This window comes from Equus asinus, chromosome 22 (assembly GCF_041296235.1).
Source record: "Equus asinus isolate D_3611 breed Donkey chromosome 22, EquAss-T2T_v2, whole genome shotgun sequence".
Taxonomy (NCBI): domain Eukaryota; kingdom Metazoa; phylum Chordata; class Mammalia; order Perissodactyla; family Equidae; genus Equus; species Equus asinus.
In genome coordinates this window covers 14,783,934-14,804,801 of record NC_091811.1, presented here as the reverse complement: position 1 = coordinate 14,804,801, position 20,868 = coordinate 14,783,934, and the positions used below count along the sequence as shown (strand labels likewise).

At 41.3% G+C, this 20,868-nt stretch overlaps 1 protein-coding gene across 1 annotated transcript in view; it reads left to right on the top strand.

Annotated features, from left to right (window-relative positions):
• Nucleotides 1-19,214, top strand: part of LOC139039734 (uncharacterized) — a 114,003-nt gene extending 94,789 nt beyond the window's left edge. The window contains exons 7-8 of the mRNA XM_070494778.1: nucleotides 2,095-2,258; nucleotides 17,162-19,214. Of these exons, the coding sequence (XP_070350879.1) occupies nucleotides 2,095-2,258; nucleotides 17,162-17,499 (502 nt within the window). The 3' untranslated portion in view covers nucleotides 17,500-19,214. The remainder of the gene's footprint in view (nucleotides 1-2,094; nucleotides 2,259-17,161) is intronic.
• The last annotated feature ends 1,654 nt before the right edge of the window (nucleotides 19,215-20,868 follow it).

Below are 20,868 nucleotides of genomic sequence, written 5' to 3'. Positions count from 1 at the left end.
GTGTTTATAGTGGGAAAGTTGTCCAGCTATTTTTTTCTTCTATATGGCTGGAATAGGCAGTTGAGATTTATGGTCTAATAGTAAATGGTCATCATCTACAGAATGGGAACCTGGCAGAATGAAAGGAACACTCCCCTGAGGGTCATAAGATCTGGACTCTGGGTGCTGCTTTACCATTCACCTAGTCATATGAACCCACTTAGGTGAAGCTCAGTAGTTTCATCATTTGTAAAATTTTCTTCTATTATTTTGCTGGTATGTGCTCTTTTCTTTCTTCTTTCTATTCTAGTCTTTGGAATTTCTTTGAATTTATTTTCCATGTTTCTTAACTTTTCTTTTATATTTCCCATCTCTTTGTCCATTTTGGAAGAACTACTTGGCTGATTCTCCTCTTAATTCACTCTTTAGCTGTGGTTATTCTGCTATTTATACCCATCTACTGAATTTTATTTAAATTTTTTTTTTTTAATGAAGCAGGTTCTCTTTCTCTTTCTCTTTCTCTTCTGGTTGATGGTGTGATATCTGAATAACTATTACATTATTCTATGGAGATACTGCCTTACTTTTGCCTATATCTATTTATTTCCTTATTTACTTATAATTTCAAAGTTTGGATTTCCAAGCACTTTAAAAAATGTCCTCAATATCCTTTTTTTACAAAATCTTTCTAAGGATTCAATTATACTTTCTCTAAAGTTTTGTTCAGACTGTATTATTTGGATGATGGGGGTTTTGTTTGTTTCTCTTGTGGTGTTGGTTTTCCTAACTGTTTGGTGAGACCTGGAAATTTTGCACTACTAATTCTTGGCTGGCCCTCTGTGAGAGCAGTACCTAGCACTGCAGTCTAACTTTAGTAATTGTGGGGGAGCACCCAGGGACATGTGGACAGCTGGATGCCAGTAGCCAGTCTTTTGATTACGGGGTTCCGTGCTCTTCCTGGGTGTTACTGGATTCCTGCACTGTCCTATTTCTCTGGTCCAGATACACACTCCCTGCTCTGTTGGGGTGACTTTGTGCTCCTTGTGCTTGCTGTTTAGTAAGGGGGATAATGAGAGGGCAGGGTGGAGAGAGAAACTGGATTGGATGGCTGAACTACAGCACCCCAAACGACCACCCTGTCAGTTGCCCAGTGTCCTGTTCTGCTCCATGTACGCACAGCCTGTAAGCTTAGAGCATCCCAGAACACACCCACTTCCTGCAGCAATCTGCTCTTGCCCTCACTTTGGGCTGTGGTTTCAACTTTCATTTCAATCCTGTCTGCTGTTTATCTCTTTCACTGATGCTCTAGTCCTCTGCAGGGGAAACATTTAATATTTCAGAGCCATTATGAATTTAAAAAGTATATCTCTACTATTTCTCTCAGGGATTTAGGGCAGGAAGGGATGATTGGAGCAATGCTCAGTCACTCATCTTGAGCTAATCTGCATGAGATACTTTTTCTCTTTGTTTTTTAAATTAAAGTACTAACATTGAATCTTCTCTCTGTTTTGGCCATTATGTTCACTGGGCAAAAATTAATAACATGTACATCCAATTTGCTAAATTGTCTGTTGCCCATATCCTACAATTTCAGGGACTATCTGTCTTGTCCACTATGTCGCTATTATTTGGCACTGTGCCTGGCTCATGATAAATGCTCAATAATTATTTGTTCAATTTATATATATAATATACTCTTGAAAGTGTACAGAGTTTAGCTGTTTGTGATCATTGTTAATTAATATAAGCTAATATAGATTTAAAAATTTTTATTCACAGCATAATGAGGATAACCATACGTATTTTTTAAAATTTGGTATTCTTGAGCTAAATCCTTGGAAGAGTATAAAGTTACTAGCTGTGGATATGGTCCATGGCAGAACTGAAACTATGATCTTGGTTTCCCTTGTGCTGTGCCTTAACAAACTGACTTATTCGTTCTAGGGCTCTAAAGAGAATTACTCAGATACACAAACCGTGTTGTCTTTACATTGTGTAAACACAATGCCATCAGTGTATTTGGGACATGGAAAATGAGATGTGGGAGTATGGAAGCCAGGCCAGGCAGGGCCAGAGGGAAACCATGACCTTCCTCATCTCTATTTTGCTCTTCAGGGCAGGAGAGGGACGAGGTGAGGATTTCAGCCACCTCTGCCCTGGGCCACATGGTACATCGAGTTCACAAATTCAAGCCTGGATCCGCCCTCCAAAAAGAGATCTACACTTTTCTAGTCCCACTGCTGCTCAGCATTCAGGACAACACCACCGAGGTAGTCAAGGTACTGATGACCTCTATCCTGCCAGCCTCACCTGGTTTACCCCGTTTCTGCTAGAGCACAACCCCTTCCCTATGGCTCTTTTTCATGAGGCCAGCCTTCGCTGTATTTTCTATATCCATCTCTTCAGTATCATCCTCTGGGCTGGCTCTGAGCTCTTTTACCCTCTTTTGGATACCATCGGTCTATCCTGATATGGTTCTGCTCCCTGAAGCTATTGATGTCCCTTGTTATGAGCCAGGTCCCATGTTTTATCTGATCCCGGCTACCAACCCCCAACCAAGCCCTTTGGGGCCCAGCTTTGTAGTCTTCCACTTAGTCTCCTGGCCTGGCTCTGCAATTATAGGAGTGAGGCTTTGGGGATTCCCTTCTTTCCATGCCATAGGCCTGTGGAGGGGCCCTGACCGAGTGGACTAATGTGATTGGTTGGTTGTCACTAACACAGACATTCCGGCTTACCACCCTCAGTGATCACATCCAGGTATTGGAAGAAACATGCAAGTACCTGGTGAGTGAAAGTCTCTGAGGAAGCCGGGTCACAATATTCATGCTAAGGACTCAAGGGCAGGCTAGGTGGGTGAAGAGGGGAGGGCTGACAGATGATACATTCTTTCTGTTCCTTGATTCTCATTCTCTATCATCAGCAAACTCTGAGAACCCACATTTGGGATACCAGTCCCTGGTTCTCCATATTTGATCCTCCTGGCGTCCCAATCTCTGCCTTCAGAGGCTAGGGAGGTCATGCAAGGGTAGGAGATGGCAATGGGACGGAGGCCTTCTGGTTAGAGTTGTAGGAAGAGAGGTAGGCAGGAGTCATCTGGGCTTTAGGTCAATGGTCATGGTGTTAAGGGTCTGTGGCTCCTAAGAAGTCAAGAACAGGGCAGAGATCAGGAATCCTTGTTGAAAAGTAAACACTTAAGGGCTAAGCAAGTAGGTTAGAAATTAACATTAGCAATTCTAATATTATGAATTTTGGCGCTTATTGCCTTCCATAGGTAGAGCACTTTACAGTTTACAAAGCACTTTTACATCCATTATCCCATTGGAGCCTTACAATCATGTGAGGGAGCTTGGGCAGGTTTTATTTCAGCTCTTACAGATGAGAAAATTGAAGCCAGTGTGTGTCAGGGCCAGTTTTCAAACCTGGTCTCCTGGCTCCATGTCAGTTGTTTTCTCTCTTGTCATGTTGGTACCAAGGAGCAAACTTCTCTTTATGAACTTCCTGCTGAGTCTGCACTGTTGCTGGGGGTGGGACTGTCTGAGTCTATAGTTAGTTAGGCAGTTAAGCTGGCTGAGGACAGAATGATGCTGCTTGTGGACAGGGTGGGAGGGCCATGGCCGCAAGAAGGTCTTTAGTGGACTTCCCAGCAGCCCCCCTCTCCTGGTCAGCTTACCCCTCTTTGGCTCCACAGGTGGGCTCAAGCAAAACACAGTTTGTAGGGGAGTTACTGTCCCAGAGCTTTGGCTTCCTGAAGAGCCCTCAGCCCTTCCTAAGGGCAGCTGTAGTCAGTTTCATGGGTAAGATGCTCCCTCCTGGAGACTCCTGCCCCCTCTCTTCAAAGGGGAGCCCTCTTTGACCTTCTGCTTAAAGGGCTGAGCCAGAACCATCAACAATGAAGCAGGTCACCTCCTTTCCTAGCCTGACCTGACTAAAGAGGGTGTCGGGTGACCGTGCTCACGTCCTGTGTTAGAAAGGCTCAGGGAGGAAGGGGAGGTCTGTGTGGGTCCACCCACACTGTCTGCACTCTGCTTTTTAGGCAAGGGGACCATGCTCATTTGAAAGGGAAAAACCTATTATTTCCACTGGAACTGCATGGATTTTCCAAAATATTTTTGTTTTGAACTATAATAGTAAGATATGTTAATGTTAGAAACCCTGAAACATTCAGATTGGCAAAAAAGATGAAAATAATGCCAGAAATTCCACCATTCGGATTTAACCACTGCTAACATTTTAGGGTTTTTCCCCAAGCATATACTATACACACACTTGCACATGCTCATACATAGCACTTTTTAAAACGTCCAAGTTTAGTACTCCATTTTTTCCCTTGCTGTATCACAAATACATACCTTTACATACTCTCCAACATTATTTTTAATCACCGCATAATATTAATTCCATTTTATGGGTGGGTTTCTGAAATTATTTAGCTAGTCCCTATTTTTGAATGTTGAGACTATGTCGTCTTTTGTTTTTCTGAGCAGGGACTCTGGTTGAATCTCTGCATGCCATCATGATTATTTTGTTAATGTAAATTTCTTAATGAGCAGAATTTCTGGGCCCAAAGGGTATGCAAAATTTTAAGGATTTTGGTGCTTTAACTGCCCTCTAAAAAGCTTGAGTCACTTCTATTCTCACCAGTACTGTATGCGAGTATCCATTTCTCCAGACATTTGCCAGCCCTGGGTAATATTTTAAAATCATTACCAATTTGATAGGTGAAAAAAATACCTTGCTGTTGTTTTGATTAATATTTTTTGTAGCAGGTTGAATATTTTTTCCTATGTTTATTGGCAATGCATATTTTATTTTTGCAAATTAATTGCCTTGTACCCTTCGTCCATTTTTTTATTGGTGTAGGAACCTCGTGGAGTTTAACATCCTGGGCTCATGTTCTACTTGTCACCTGCCGACAATATTTTTCTGGGTCACAGCTGCTCTGAGGGTTGGTCTTCTATTAGGACACTGACATCTAGGCTGCAAGGCACCTCTTAGATGCATTCTTTGCTAGAAATGGTTTACAAGTTTGCTTGTTCACTACTCAACCTGGGGAAAGGGGTGGCCCAAAGGACCAGAAATTCTGGACAGACTTTCAATCTGTCCTATCTTTGAGGGTTAACAATTAAGCGGATAAGCATGAATCACATACATGAGAATGACATGCAGCAGTTACAGAGTGGTGAGCCTGAGACTTGTGCCGGGCTTCTGGGTTACACAAGGGGTGGGGCAAGGTGGAAAGGAGGATGGGGAAATTCTTAAGGACATGTCTCATTATTTTAAATAAAGTTTATTTTTACCGTTGTAATGTTATGTATAAAAGAAGAAAACGGAGAGAAGTAGGAGGAAGAAAACAAATTATCCATTGTCATACTAGTTAGGTAAAAACACTACTGGCAAGAATGTTCTGGTCACTGAACATTTACCATGTGCCCTGGGCGCTGGTGCTGCAGTGGTGTTCAGGCAGACACAGTCCCTGCTCCCGAAAGAACTTGCAGTTTTGTGGGTTTTTTAGTTGCATTCAAATATTTTAAAATTAATTTATATTTATAGAATAAATACATGAATATAGTCTCTTTGCAAAAAAATAGAAAAATTGTTGAGAAGGGTAAATTTCTATTAACCCGCAAGTCTTGCTCCTCTCCCCTCTTCCCCTGCCTGTTTGCTATATAGTCCCGTGTTCTTTTTCTGTGTGTGTAATACGTATAACACATATATTACATATATTATATATATATACGTACAGTTTTTGCAACTTGCCTTTTTCCCGCTTAGTATGTTGGTGTGTACAGATCTACTGCATTCCTATAACCCTTGATAGTATAATATTTGTTTCAAATTTTTGCCAGTCAAACAATGCTACTGTGAAATTCTTCTATATGCCTCCTTATATACAGGTGTAATTTTTCTCCAGGCTAGATACCAAAAAGTAGACATTTATTATGCATACTGAGTTTAAAGTAAAACCACACGGTAAACTTAGCTCCTGTGTTGGCATGAGTTCCAGTCCCCACCCCTCCCAACTTACAGGCTTTTGTTAGCCAAGATTTCAGTTCTCTTTTTTTAACCTAGAATTTGGATGTTATGATTATTGTTGTTATTTTATACAAACTGTTTAGATTTATGTACAGTATTACATGCTCACCATTCCTTTCTGCGTCTCTTACCATCCTTCGGGGGTCATTTTCTTCATCCTGAAGTACACCTTTCTGAAGTTTCTTTAGTGCTGGCATCCTGATGGTATGTTCTCTTGGTTTTTGTTTGTTTGTAATGATTTTTTTCTTACCCACATTCTTGCAAGATAACTTTACTAGTGACACAATTCTAGGCCAACAATGATTTTCTCCCAGCACTCTGAAGTTATTGTACTGTTGTTTTCTGGCTTCGTTGCCAATAAGAAGCCTGCTGTTGGGGGCCGCCGGGTGGCGCAGCAGCTAAGTGCACATGTTCTGCTTTGGTGGCCTGGGTTCACTGGTTCAGATCCCACGTGCGGACATGGCACTGCTTGGCAATCCATGCTGTGGCAGGCGTCCCACATATAAAGTAGAGGAAGATGGGCACAGATGTTGGCTCGGGGCCAATCTTCTGCTGTCATTCTAATTTTTGTTCCTTTGTAGGTAATCTATCCTTTTCCTCTGGCTGTTTTAAGATTTTTCTTTTTGTTTTTAGTGTTCTTTAAAAGTATAGAGAATAGTATCATAACCTCCCCCCCCCCCCCATGCCCATCTCCCAGCTTCAACAAATATCAACTCATGGCCACCCCTGTCTTTCTATTTCCCTACCTATTCCTTCTCCCTGTCAGAATTATTCTGAATCAAATCCCAGACTTCATATTATTTCATCTATAAATATTTTAGTACCTATGTCTAAGTGATACTCTTTTAAAAATCAAAACATTTAAAAAGTTATAATGGACATATTAAGGAGTAGAATGTAAATTATGCATGAATTTTTAAGATAAAAGAGGTTCCAAGAATTTGTAGAATATACAGGACTTGAGGCAACTCATCCAGACCCCTGTCAACCTTAAAAATAAAACAGCCAATTATTTTACCAGCAAACGAGTTCATTCAGGAATAGCCAAAGAATTGCAATTCAGGATGTGCCTGCTGCAGTGGACCATAGGCAAATCCAACAAATAAGAGAGAGGAACATTATTTTAGAGAGAAAGGGGAGGAAATTGGGAGGGGTTGTTTTGAACAAAAGTCCAGTGGAGAAAAGCAAGAGTTCAGGGTGCTGATGATTTCTCATTAGCTGAGTTGCGGGGGTAGTCAATTTCTGTTTGGGATGCAATGTATATTTCTTCCTGTAATTGAAGATTCTTTCCTGTTGATGACTCCTTTCTGTTGGGGTCTGTAATTGAGTATCTCCCTGTTGATGACTCCTTTCTGTTGGGATCTGTAGTTGACTGTCTTTCCTGTAATTGACCTTGAGTTGTACTGTTTGGGAGAACCTCCTTCCGGCCTCCTGACTCTATTTTAAATGAAGTTTCCCTTTATTAATTTTCTCATTTTCCCCTTTTGATTAAGATCTTTCTCCAAAAGCATTGCTGTATCAGGTTCTCTGCACCTAGTGGTTTTGTCCCTCAGTGCAGGAAGGACCGTTCCTGGTTGTCATGTACCACACTGAAGGGGAAGGGTATAGTGGCTGGAAACCATTTAGGCCACATTTAAATAACAAGGAAGGTTAGGAGGGAGAACTCTCAGGAAGCTCTTATTCAAAGTCTATAGTTCTCTGAGTTGTCATAAGTATTGGAAATCATTTCATGTTGTTGAGTTAACATCATCTTATTAAGTACATCATGTTTACAAAGTTTCGACAGGCAATAGGTAGAGTTAACAAGAAGTAACAAAGCAGGATTAATTAAGAACAATACAGTAAGCCCAGTTTGTGTGATAGTTCTAAACCAGGAGCCCAGACCTCAGGGTAACCAGCTGAATAAATCAAAAGACGGTGGACTATTGGGTGAAATTTGTTGCAGTCAATGTGCTTGCTCTCTAATTCTATATAACTGGGTCTCTACTTCCCCAGAGGTGTTTATCCATGAGCAACAGGAGGTGTTTGTTACTGCACAGACACCTCCTTGCTCAGCAAGTACCTAAAACTACCCTGGCCAATGAGTAAAGAGACTGTTGTTGGGTTGCAACTGCTTTGGCTCTGAAATTGGCCGACTCTTTTAGTGTTAGGGAGAGATTCCTGATCATCTATTTGTTGAGATTCACTCTGATCCTTAAGAAAAAAGCTCTTCTCATGGAGGCAAACTCAGAGTCACTCATGCCTCCTAGAAGTTCTCCTTTGAGGTGATTATAGGAATTTAGTGGAACTTACCAATGAGAGGCTTCTGACTGGTTATGCAGGGAGCACAGGGTGGTGAATACGGCAAGGGCACCATCCTCATGCTCTCCAGCTGTCAAGGCAATGAGATGCCCAAGCATAAAGGCTGTTGTCGGAGCCTTCACGTATGAAAATGTAACTAGAGGGTGTACATAAGGATTCTGTATAAGTAACAGTATCTATGGACTCATTCATGGGCATAGAGGCATTACCACCATTTAACAAAGGCTCAGACACTGTGTTATTACATATTGAGAGGTTGCCTAAATATATGGGCATATCAGCAAGTATTGAAATGATTCAATTTACATTGGCCATCTTACAGAATTTATCATACAAATATTCATAAGATCTTGTCTTTCCCTCCCAAGGTTGGGTTAAATTAAAGCAAGGGATGAAATTAGGTGGGCTTAGTACCCTGACTTTATAACATGGGCCTGCAGAACAATTTAAACATACAATGGTATCCAGAATTCCAGTGAAATGACTTATACAGTGAACTAAGGGGTTATTATTGTCCTGAACAGACTGAGGTTTCTGATGACAAATCCAGCAATCAGAGAGGTTTCCCCCTTTTGCAAGGGACTGGGAAATATGGACAAGGGCATTATCCTTCCAAAGAAGGGAGAGAGGAAACAAAGTGAGAGATAGCGGAGAAAGAAAAGAACAGAGGCCCGGTCCAAACATCTAGGGAAAGCTGTCTGCCTCAGATGCCAGCTGCTTCTCTTCCTAGTCAGTTTGGTTTGGAGGTCTCCAGCGTTTGTTCAGGACCAGGTGTCAGGTGGAGCCTACTTTAGCTGTGAGACGTGTACGCAAGGCTCGAATTCTGAAGTTTGGCTGCCATCTGGGTAGTGAGGAAAGCCTAGAATAGTCTCTTCCAAGGGCAGTAAAAATGGAAAACTTTAGTTTGGAGTATCGTAGTCACACATTTAAGGAAACAGAAGGATTTAGGATCCAGTCCAGCTTACAGGTATATAACAAAACCTTAAAGACAATTGTCTTTAGAACTAGATTTTACTATCTATAGGACTAATATCTAATATTTAATATCTAATAGGACTAGAATTTAATATCTACAAAGGTGCAAACATAATTTCTCTCTCCACAATTACCCTCATTTTTATTAAAGGTAATCATAGTAAAACTAAATTTGTTTGTATTAAACTTGGCCTGATTATTTATATAAATGCAGCAAAAATAGTGTTTGACCACATTAGCTCTTTTTTAAGGTTACTTTGCTGAAACCTTGTAAGCAAGGTAGTAGGCCATTTTTTCCAAGCAGTTCCCTAAAGCTGTCTGGTCATTTCTGAGTCTATGTACAGCTTTCTTGAATACGACATTCTAGTCAAAGCCTTGGTAATGTAGCCAATATTTCCAACTGTGTCCTGTTACAAGGAGAACAGACCTTCACTGAACCCGTGCAAATACATATATCATCATGCAAAGAATACTTGAGTTTGCGAATTCTGGAGGGATCAGGTAGAGAGAAGAAAGGTAAATGTTTCCACCCCTTGTGGCAAGGATACACTTTAAACTGTAAGTTATAGGTAGCTTAAAGGAGAGGAGACAAAGGAGTCCTTTACATCTGGGAAACAAAACATCAGAGCAATCGGTCCTCCACTTGAGTTCCAGAAACTCTCACCCAGTTCAGAGTTACGATCTTAAAGTTATCAAAACCTGTATTCCAAAATACTTGTCAAAGTTTTTTCCATGAATCTCTTTGAAAATGAAACATGCTTATCCAAAAGCATCAGAGGAAAACAATAACTGTCTGTAACTGACAAAAGACTTTTTAAAAAGGGCAATGCATAAATGCAGTTGACAAAGAAATTTGGATATTTTTGTGACATACATTTTAGTAACTAGAATTACAAGTAATAATATTGTATTAGGACATATCAGATATTTAGGAATTTTATACAATTTCTAGACACTTTTTGCTAACTTTCGCCCATACAATATAACCTAAAAAGGTTTATTATTGCTTATTCAACCATGCTTCTCATTGTAATCTGACATACCAAACAAGACTAATTACTATAATGTCTCTTTTTATAAGCAAAGGGAACAAATCTTTTGAGATGTCCCGGGGGCCTCTTGAAAAATCCCGAAGTTACATCCAGGTCAAAAAGACTTTATTTAGTATTCGAATATTTGGGGAAGCTTGTAAGAAATATCAAAAGGTTTGGACACTTGACCAAATAGGATCACAGATCATTACAAAATAATACTTAAGTATCTATTTGACCAAAGTAAAAATAAAACGTTTCAAAGGCAAATATGAAGATTACATGGTTGTAAGCAAAACTCAACTCCTTTAATACTAAGAAGACTCAGTTCTCTTGATTAAAGACCTGATGGAAACAACACAGGAAATTGTTTCATTAAAACACAAAATCTCTGTTTTCTAGGCATATTACTTAAAAATAAAGAAGTTTTCACAATCTCTTATCAAAAGCAGGCCAATAGCCCAGGAAAACGTTGTCCTTTCAACAAAAAGAAAACCAAATTTTAATTTTGCTTTAGCTTATTTTGGTATTAAAACTCATTTTAATCTTACTCAGCTTGATCACGCATTAAAATTCCTTTCCTGGGGCTGGCCCGGTGGCGCAGCGGTTAAGTTCACATGTTCTGCTTCGGCAGCCCAGGGTTCGCCAGTTCGGATCCTGGGTGCAGACCTACACACCGCTTGTCAAGCCATGGTGTGGCAGGCATCCCACGTAAAAAGTAGAGGAAGATGGGCATGGATGTTAGCGCAGGGCCAGTCTTCAGAGGAAGATGGGCATGGATGTTAGCTCAGGGCCAGTCTTCCTCAGCAAAAAGAGAAGGATTGGCAGCAGATGTTAGCCCAGGGCTGATCTTCCTCAAAAATAAATAAATAAATAAATAAATAAAATTCCTTTCCCAAGATTCCTTTCCATAAACATTCTACACTTCCTTTTACATTTAGATTTTGTGCTATGTTTTCCTCTTTCCCAGTTCCTAAACAACCAGCCTCTCTTTAGGACAAAATTACCTTCTTTTCCCTCAATAAAATGCATTTCCATTCCTTACACCTTCTTTCATCAAAACACACATCCTATTGTCCCTGTATATGGAGATGTTTCCCTTATTACTACATATGTTCATTAGAATGCTTAACACTTAGAATCCTTAATTTCTAGTGAAAAACTAAGAAGTAAGCAATTGTGAACTATATTAGCATTTTATGGCTAGGTGAACTTACCTTTTATAAGTTTCTAGAAATGTGCCTTTTTTCATAGAAAATTTCTCAGCATGGCATAAAACATGTTCACTAATAGACTCAAATATCTTTCATTTCTCTACAGTAGGAAGCCAGAAGTAGATAAACCTATGTTCAGTAATTAATGTTCACATTATTTGGAAGTGATTTCAGTATTCAATGACCATCCATTATTTACTTTAACTTAGTATAAATTTTGATCTTGTTTACATTTATTTAAATTAATTGCTTTTAACAATCATGCTTGGATTTGACATTAAATAGCCAAGCATCATCTTAAGTTACTTTCTTGGGGACAAATTTTGTAACAGAGATAACATGAGCTTAATAAACCCAGGTAGAATGAAAGTTGTATGTCTGTATTATATTCAGCATTGATAACTCTAAAAACATGCCTGTTTCAAGTAAACCAAAACCTTAAGCTGACTTTTATTTACTGAAGATTAATCCTAGCTCCCATAAACTTGAAAACACTTGGCTTAGTTTCTGTTCTATTTCTGAGGTTTAAGAATCCTTAATTTATAAGTGCTTAATTTCAAGCCGATTAAATACAGCTCTTTTACGAATCCATCTCAGTAATACCACCCAGAGGTAGAAAAATATCACATCTCTATAATATACATTCATAGACACACAAAGAGACATAAACAGAGATCTCACAGCTTTCATTTTAAAACGTTAGTTGCCTCTCAGGTACAATAATATAAAACTCAGAAAAATAGTTGGATCAAATTATTTTTCTGGTAATGGACTAAGTTCAGCTTACCTGCTTAGATGGTCAAAGTTTCATTGCTAGAGGTAGTGCAGAAGGAAAGGAGGAAGATGGTATCAGATGTGGGGCTTGAGCATAAGACAAAGAAAACGGGAAAGGAAAGACAAGCCTCAGACGTCATATTGTCTTCCCTCAGTGTTTTAGTTGTTTTGGCTAATTTAGGTAAGCATCTTGTACCGAGGTGATTTTAGTGTTTTGTGCATGTTTGGAAGTATCCACGTACCAATTAAAATAAACATACATTCATTTTGCTTAATTTTAGAGCCACAGTCTTCCAACTTGTTTAAAAAAAAAAAAAAAGTTTAGGGAGATCTGAAGTTCCCTATAACGGCCATTGTAATTCCAGACTACTCTCAGTCAGTTTGTCCCACTTGGTTAAAAATGTGCATGAAGGACCCAAAGTTCTCAAACAGAAACCCAGCTGGCATCTCTGAAGGAGGGTTTCCCTCAGAACATTTACATGACTGGGATTCCATTTCTGAAATTTCCTCTGAAAACCCAAGAAAGTTGCTAGAGTCCTAGCCCTGATCCCTGAAGGAATCTAAAAACAAAAGAAAGTAGCTGGATTCCCAGCCCTGATTCCAAAAGTAATCTGAAAATCAAAGAAAAATTGGATTTTCAGCAAGCCTAAGCCTCAAAAAGAACTGTGCTACCTTCACAGAACAACTGAGTCCTCACCAAGGACAAAGCCTTGTGCCCCTGACAGAGCCTTGAACAGGGAGGACAAAATCCGTCCTCCAAGAGGACAAAGCTTCTTCGAATCCCAAATAAAAATAAAGTCAGGGAGCTCAAAATGCAAAGGACGTGGAGCTTGGAATCCCAGCAGAGACTCACCAAACCGAAAGTGGGCGGCAACTCTCAGAAGTGAGGAGCGCATGGAGCTCTGCGTGGGTACCTTGCTTGATTTCCGGGGCTGTCATGTCTTGGAGGTCGCCTCCTTCAGATCCCACTTCAGACACCATATGTGTCAACCTTAAAAATAAAACATCCAGTTGTTTTCCCAGCAAAATGAGTTTATTTGGGAATAGCCAAAGAACTGCAATTTGGGATGTGTATGCTATGGTGGACCACAGGCAAATCCAACAAATGAGGGAGAGGAATATAATTTTATGGAAAAAAAGGAGGAAATTGGGAGAAGTTGTTTTGAACAAAAGTCCATTGGAGAAAAGCAAAAGTTCAGGGTGCTGATGGCTTCTCTTTGGCTGAGTTGCTGGGGTAGTCAATTTCTGTTTGGGATGCAATGTACATTTCTTCCTGTAATTGATGATTCTTTCCCACTGACAACTTTTTTCTTTTGGGGTCTGTAATTGACTGTCTTTCCTGTAGTTGACCTCAAGTAGTACTGTGTGGGAGCTCCCCCTTCTGGCCTCCTGACTCCATTTTAGACGAAGTTTCCCTTTATTAATTTTTACACCCTTGAGGCCAGCAATTTATTCTCTTATGCCTCTGAAGTTAGGGACCCTTCAGAGAAGCGTTTACTAGTCCAAATATAAAACCCTTCTAATTTCAGAGGCTGAATCATTTGCCCAAGGTCACAGAAGTGAATTACTGGGAGAACCAGAACGAGAATTTCCAACTCAAGGATCTGTCCACTGACTCGTGCTTGCTCCATTGTTCTTGAATCTTACCAAAGTCCAGAAGAAGAGGTAGGGAATGGAGGTTGGGAGAGTGGAGAAAGAAGAGCTGCTATTCCCGATGTATATCAGAAGAGAAACTTTACCTCATCTTTCGAAACTCTTTGGTCCCTCTAATCGCCAAACAACGTTAACTATGTTTTATATAGAATATACTTCTGCCAACTCCCTGCCCTTGCTCTCTATTGATTAAATTAGTTTCTTAATTGTTGAAACCCTACTGTACACCAGGCACTCTTCGAAGCACTGGGATACTGCAGTAGACAAAGTTGATGTCCCTGCCCTCACACAGCTCACCTTCTGCGGGGAGGAATAGGCCCTAAACAGGTACCTGTTAGATAAGCCCTGTGGAGAGAGTGAAGCAAGGGAAGGGGATGAGAGGGGTCGGAGGGCGGGGCAGGGGTGCCCCTCCGGTAAGGCGAGTTTAAGCAAGACCCGGAGGAAGTGAGGGAGCGAGCCATATGACTGTCTGAGGGGAGAGCCCTTGACACGTTCAAGGAAGAACAAGAAGTCAATGTGACTGGCATGGAGTGAGCAAAGGAAGGGCAGGAGGAGATGAGATCAGAGGACAGTAGTGGGGCCAGAATCGCACCAGGCCTTTTAGCTATTGTAAAGATTTAGGGTTTTACTTCGAATGGTAGGGATGCTCCATTCAACACAATTCTTGACTCCTCTGAGGGGGGTGGGAGGGTTTCGAGGGCTTGTGATGGGTGGTGGAGTTCAACTCATTCCAGTGCCAAATGGAAATGATTTTTGAATTACTTCTTCACTATTTTCCATGCCACAGTTTCCTCCCTTTGATGCACAGACAGCATGAAGAGAATATTTGCTTTATAGCTCTTGCTCCTCTGTCTCAGTCCTGTTGGACTTCAGAACATGTGTGTACGTCTCAGTGTCCTGACATGAATGCCACAGCTGTGCTGTGCTTGCTCTTCTAGAGGTGCGGGAGCCTGTCCTCAGGGGCTTGGAGTTTCCCGTGCCTGCTTCGAGGTAATATCTTGCATATACTGCTTTTGAGGGAATGGAGGAATCATACCTCAGAGGAAATGCCTAGCAGACAACTGGAGATGGACTAGTCTTTGTTTCCTTTACGATTCATTCATAGCTCTTTATACGGAGGATCAAATGGTGGACTAAATGATTTTTAAGGGTGCTTTCTTTCCTCAAAGTCAGCGGTGTATGGAAAACATAGGCTCCAGCGGCAGCCAGATCAGTTTCAAATACCAGCTCTCTTGATAACGATCCATGTGACCTAGGGCAAGTTACTTTGTCTCTGTGCCTCAGTTTCTTCATCTGTGTCATAAGGATAATAGTGCTGATCTTAAACATTGTTTTAAGTATTGAGTACAAATGCATGGAGAGCACTGAGCTTTGCTTGGCACATAGATGTTCCAGAAAACGTTGGTGTTGAATTGACTCATGCTTCTGGGCTGGGGGTTGGTATTGAGAGTGGCAGGTAGGGAGTATACTTAGAGCTGTGGTCAAGGAAAAATCAATTTGTTAGTTGCTTCTCAGAGGATAGCCGTGCTGCGTCTAGCACACTAATGACTAGGCAGCAGCATCTGTCCCCTTAGGGCTCGAGGCCTGGTTTCAGTTCTGACCCTGACATTTTGTACCTCTGCTGCCTTCTCCTAGATCTTACAACTGAGGTGTCTATCTGAGGTGACCCCTATTTCCAGCCACCACTGAGGAATTTCAGAGAAAGTATATCCAGAATGGAAATCCTAGACTCCTCAGTATACCAGAGAATACACCTCGCCTTCCTCCTCCCACTCGGCCTCCAAGAAAGGCTGCCTCAGTCACCTAGACAGGAGGAAGTTTTTCCCAAGGAGAGGAATTTAGTTACACTTCCACCTGTATCTAGAGCTTAACAAACCTTGTGGTCAAGAAATGGTTCTTCAAAGGATTTACATCTTTTCTGTATAGCTTAAGCCAAGCTCTTTTTTTCTGCTCTAAGTATCAATGAGGGCCACACGAAGTTGTGGCCTTTGATGAGCTTGAAGGGCCTTTTAGTTCTGTTGAGCCAAAATTCTTCTTGTCCTCTTTATCCTTTGCCTGCTAAGCAATTTCCCATCTCCATCCCCTCGGTTCCCACCTGAATCTAAGCCCCCGCCTACAATTCCCTAACTGGACCACTTTAACAACCACCAACACCCTCCTCCTCTTCTCTACACTACTCTCCACACAGCAGCCAGATTCTCTGCAAAACATACATTGGGTCATGTTACTCCCCTTGCTTAAAACCCTTCAGTGGCTTTTCACTGCTCTTTTGGTCAAATTCTGTTCCCTTGCCCTCAGCCACAAGGCTTGACTGCTCTGGCTTCTGACTGTCTCTCCACCCTTAGCCTTCATCATTTCACCCCTCACCAGAAGCTGTAGCCACACTGTCTGCTTTCTACACTGTGAAGAGACCACCCCTGCCCCACACTGGGAATGCTTCTGGCCTTGCTCTTCATGTGGCTGGGTCTTGGGCTGGATCTCATTCTTTGGACCTTAGTTTAAATGTCACTTCTCAGAGAGGCATTCTCTGACTGGCCTATCTAACAGGGTCCTTCCCAGCTATTCGCTCTAATTACTCTGTTAAATTTCCTTCTTTGGGCTTAATTTATGTTTTTCTGTTTATTTGGTCTTTCCTCCACTAGAATGTTAAGTTCTTGAGGTTGAGGAATCTGTCTTTCTTGCTCACCACTGCATCCCCAGCACCCAGCACAGAGCCTGGAGATAGCGGGTGCTCAATAGATAGTTGTTGAATGGATTAGTGGTTATTGTTTACAACAGTGAAAAATCGCAAACAACTTAATTATTCACTTATCGGGGTTCATCAAGGAAATTATGATAGAAGCATGTGATTGAATATTACGTTATATGAAGGAATATTTTATGGGAATAAAAATGTTAATCCTATTTTTGTAAAAACAAAAAGTGTCTATATTAGATATTTTAAAAGGTACTGCAAGGATTAAGTATGAAAATATTAACAGCGTTATATCTAGGGGTGAGTGATTTTTCTTCCTTTCAGCTTAAAAAAATTGTATTTAAACATTTGTCTGCAATAAAACAAGTATCACTTTTACAGTGACAAAAATTATTCTAAATGAAGTTATATACTAATAACCTGGCATGTGGGGTAGAAAATAATAGGGTTTGAGTAGACAGTCTTTGTAGATCGGGAGTCTGAGTTGACCTCCTTTCTGGTTTCAGCTCTTGGAAGTCTAAGGAACGATCCTGTGGAAGATGTCCAGTCTTTGGTCCACACTATCCTGAAGAGAACTGATGAAAATGTTAACCTCCCGCCTGTCTCTCCTTCCAAGATGAGCCGCTTCAGCAGCAGCCTCTTTAAATTCTCTGGCATGAAAGCCCCAGAAAGAAAGCAGCAACTGTTTAAGATTGTCAGACAGGAAAGAGAGGATGACGACAATCGGAAAAAGAAGGCCTGGCGTTGGCTCCCGGGCCCTCTAACTGTACTGCGCAACCGGTGCAACAGCGGGGTGAAAAATGCCCCACGTCGCATAGGCGATTTAGGTGAAAAATCAACATAGTCACAAACACCAAAGTCGAAGTGCACCGGAAGAAGCTGGGTCTGTCGAGGAATCAGTTGTTCGCCAGTCACTGTGAATATTTAGAATGGGGACCACAGCCTTTCCCATTGTCTGCTCAGAGGTCAGCACTTCGCTCCACAGCGGCCTCTCCCGCCTCTGGTCTAGTGGCGTGAGCTGCTTTGGAACAAAGCTGAGGAGGCAGTTTTGGTCTTAGTAGACACAGTATGTTTCTTGTCCTTTATCACCCAGGGGATTGTTGCCTATTAGCACATACACTTGTTAATAAAATTTATTTTCTCGTCCTAAGACAAGATGGCTTCCACGCTAGTTTTTGTGGATTGGGGATAAACCCGAGTGACAGGAACAGCTCTGGAAGCGTCTCCTTCAGCCTTCCGGTAAAGTTTCAAATGACAAAAAGGGAGGAGTAGGGTGGCAGAGCAGCTTAGTGCCTAGTTTTCAATCTGTTTTTCCTACCTCCGCACATGTTGGATGAAATTCACGTGCCTGACGCACCTCCGTGGTGTATTCAGATCTCAGGTTAGAGCGTGAAAAGGTGTTCCAGGGTTGTGTGCAGTGGAGCAGCAATGCCTCCAGCCCTCTTTCCCTCAGGAAAGCACGTGAGATTGCCACCGAGTAAGTGACATTATTGTGGGGATAACTTTGGTCCATTCTCATCTATTTTAAAAACTCATTCTAAAATTTGGGTTTGAATTCTTGCTCCCACTACCACATAACAGTTATTACACACTAGTTCTTTTATGCTCCTTCCAAGCTCTGTGGTTCACTTCCTTCGTGCCTGATTTCTCATCTACAAAGTGCTATTTATAATACCTCCTGTGGTATGGTCTCCCAATATCCATTCTCCCCTTCTTCCTTTTTTTAACCACGCATTTGGTTGCCTGGAATAAAGAATATGTTTCCCATCCTCTCTTGCAGCTAAGTGTGACCATGTCACTAAGTTCTGACCAAGTGGGTGTAAGGGGAAATGGCCCATGCGACTTCCCAGAAGTGCTCTTAAAGGGCAGAGCACATCCATTTCTGTCCTGCCTATCTTCCTGGTGACTAGACTGTGAACGCGATGGTTGGAACTAAACTGCGAGAGGAAGTGATATATTGGAGATGGCAGAGCCGAAAGATAGAAAGAACCTAGATCAGTTATGATAGCAGAGCTGTTTACCGGTTTGCATATCTTACCTTCAGACTTTGTTTATCTAGGGAGGGGGGACAAATACAATTTTATCTGTTTTAACGAATGTTATTTGAGTTTTCTGTCACAGGCAAACCCAATCCTGATGGATTTACTTAATCTTTCAACATTGCTGTAAGGATTAAAGGAGATAATGAATACAAAGTATTTAGTAGTTTGTCTGGCATGAAGTAAGAAGGCAATAATTTTTTTTCAAAAGTTATGAAACATTTAGGCTGTTGGAACTTGGTTCTGAGAACTTTCAAAGATATGGGAAGACCAGAGAATCAGTTCTTACTTTGGTCACATTGACTCATTTTACTTCTTTGAAGTTAGCAGTGATCAGCATGGTTTTGATTGCTTCTAAATTTTACGAACTTTTGGATAAAGTCTTTTGAAACTGGTTTCCTCATATTTAAAAATGAGAATATTTAAATGTACTTTATAGGCCCTACAGAATTAAATGAAATAGTGCTGTGTACTTGGTATATAAATGGCTGTAAATGGCACTTAATAAATGGCTGTAATTAGTCTCTAGGTGTGATGGTTAATTTATGTGTTAACTTGGCTGAGCCGTGGTGCCCAGATATTTGGTCAACATTATTCTGGATGTTTCTGTGAGGGTGTTTTTGGATGACATTGACATTTAAATTGTAAATAAGTAGAGCAGATTGCCCTCTATAATGTGGGTGGGCCTCATCCAATCAGTTGAAGGCCTGAATAAAACAAAAGACTAACCACCTCAGAGCAAGAAGGAATTCTGCCAGCAGATGGCCTTTGGACTTGAACTCTGCAACATCAACTCTTCCCTGTGTCCTCAGCTTGATGGCTCACCCTGCAGATTTTGGACTTGCCAGGCTCCATAATCATGTGAGCCAATTCCTTAAAAGAAATCTCCCGCTCTCTCCCGCTCTCTCTCTCTCGCTCTCTCTATGTACACACACACATCCTATTGGTTCTGTTTCTCTGGAGAATCCTGACTAGTACACAGGTGTGAGACATTGTCCTCTGACTCGATAGAGATCTGTCCACTCTTTAGGATGACAGAGTGTAGTTGGTGGGGGTTGGTGCGATAGCTGAACTTTAGAGGAGAAACACCACTCTGATTTTAGCTCCTGAACCCAAGAGCTGAGACTTCCAGTGCTTTATGCATGGGCATTTGCCCCCTTGGCCTTCAGCCTGGCTTTATACTCTATCTTTGGCTTTTTGATTTGCACCTCGATTTGCTTCAACCTTGGACTTCTCGGGGTACCCCCAACCCTGTCATGATCTCTGGCTCTTGCCACTGCTCCCTATACAGTATACTAAGACTGCTGCCCCCACCCCATCCAAGATTTCATGGGGCCCCTAATCTTGTATCTTTTGGCATCTTGTCCAAGTCAGGCTCCCTGGAGAGGAAAATGGTCAAAGGCAGAGGGAGAAGTTGCCCTCTGACTTAGTCCTTGGGCCAGTATCTTCAGAGTCTTCCTTGCACAGTCTCCTTTTCTTCTGCCTCCAAGCACGCATCCTTCTGTTGTTTCTCTCCTCCTCTCTAGACTTCTTGAATGGATGGTGTACTTCTGCTCTACCAACCTTCTCATTATTTAGATTTTTCTTAACCCTTGGAAAGTGATTTTGTTCAAACTACTGTATTGAAGTCCATTGAACTCCACCCTGAAGTTGCCAAGGGATTTTTTTCTGGTTATTCCCCTCCTTGACCTTGGTGTATCTGACATTGTTGATCGTTTTCTCTTTTGGCTCCATTACGGCCCTAATTTGCCTTCTATTCCTTGAATTAATCATTCTTTCACCTTCCTTTCCCCCAAATGTGGCCATTTCTTAAAGGTTATTCCCTACTTTTTCCCTCCTTTAAAAAAAATTGTGTTAAAATAGGCATAACATAAAGTTTATCATATTAATCCTTTTTAAGTGCACAGTTGAGTAGTGGTAAGTACATCCCCATTGTCGTGTGCCCATTCCCTGGAACTCTCTTCCTCTTACAAAACTGAAACTCTATGCCCGTTAAATCACAACTCCCAATTTCCCACTCAGCTCAACCCCGGCACCCACCATTCTACTTCCTGTCTATATGTCCTCTATGAATTTGACTACTCCAGGTACTCACGTAAGTGGAATCATACAGTATTTGCCTTTTTTTGTGACTGGCTTATTTCACTTAGCATAATGTGGTGGTTAATTTTATG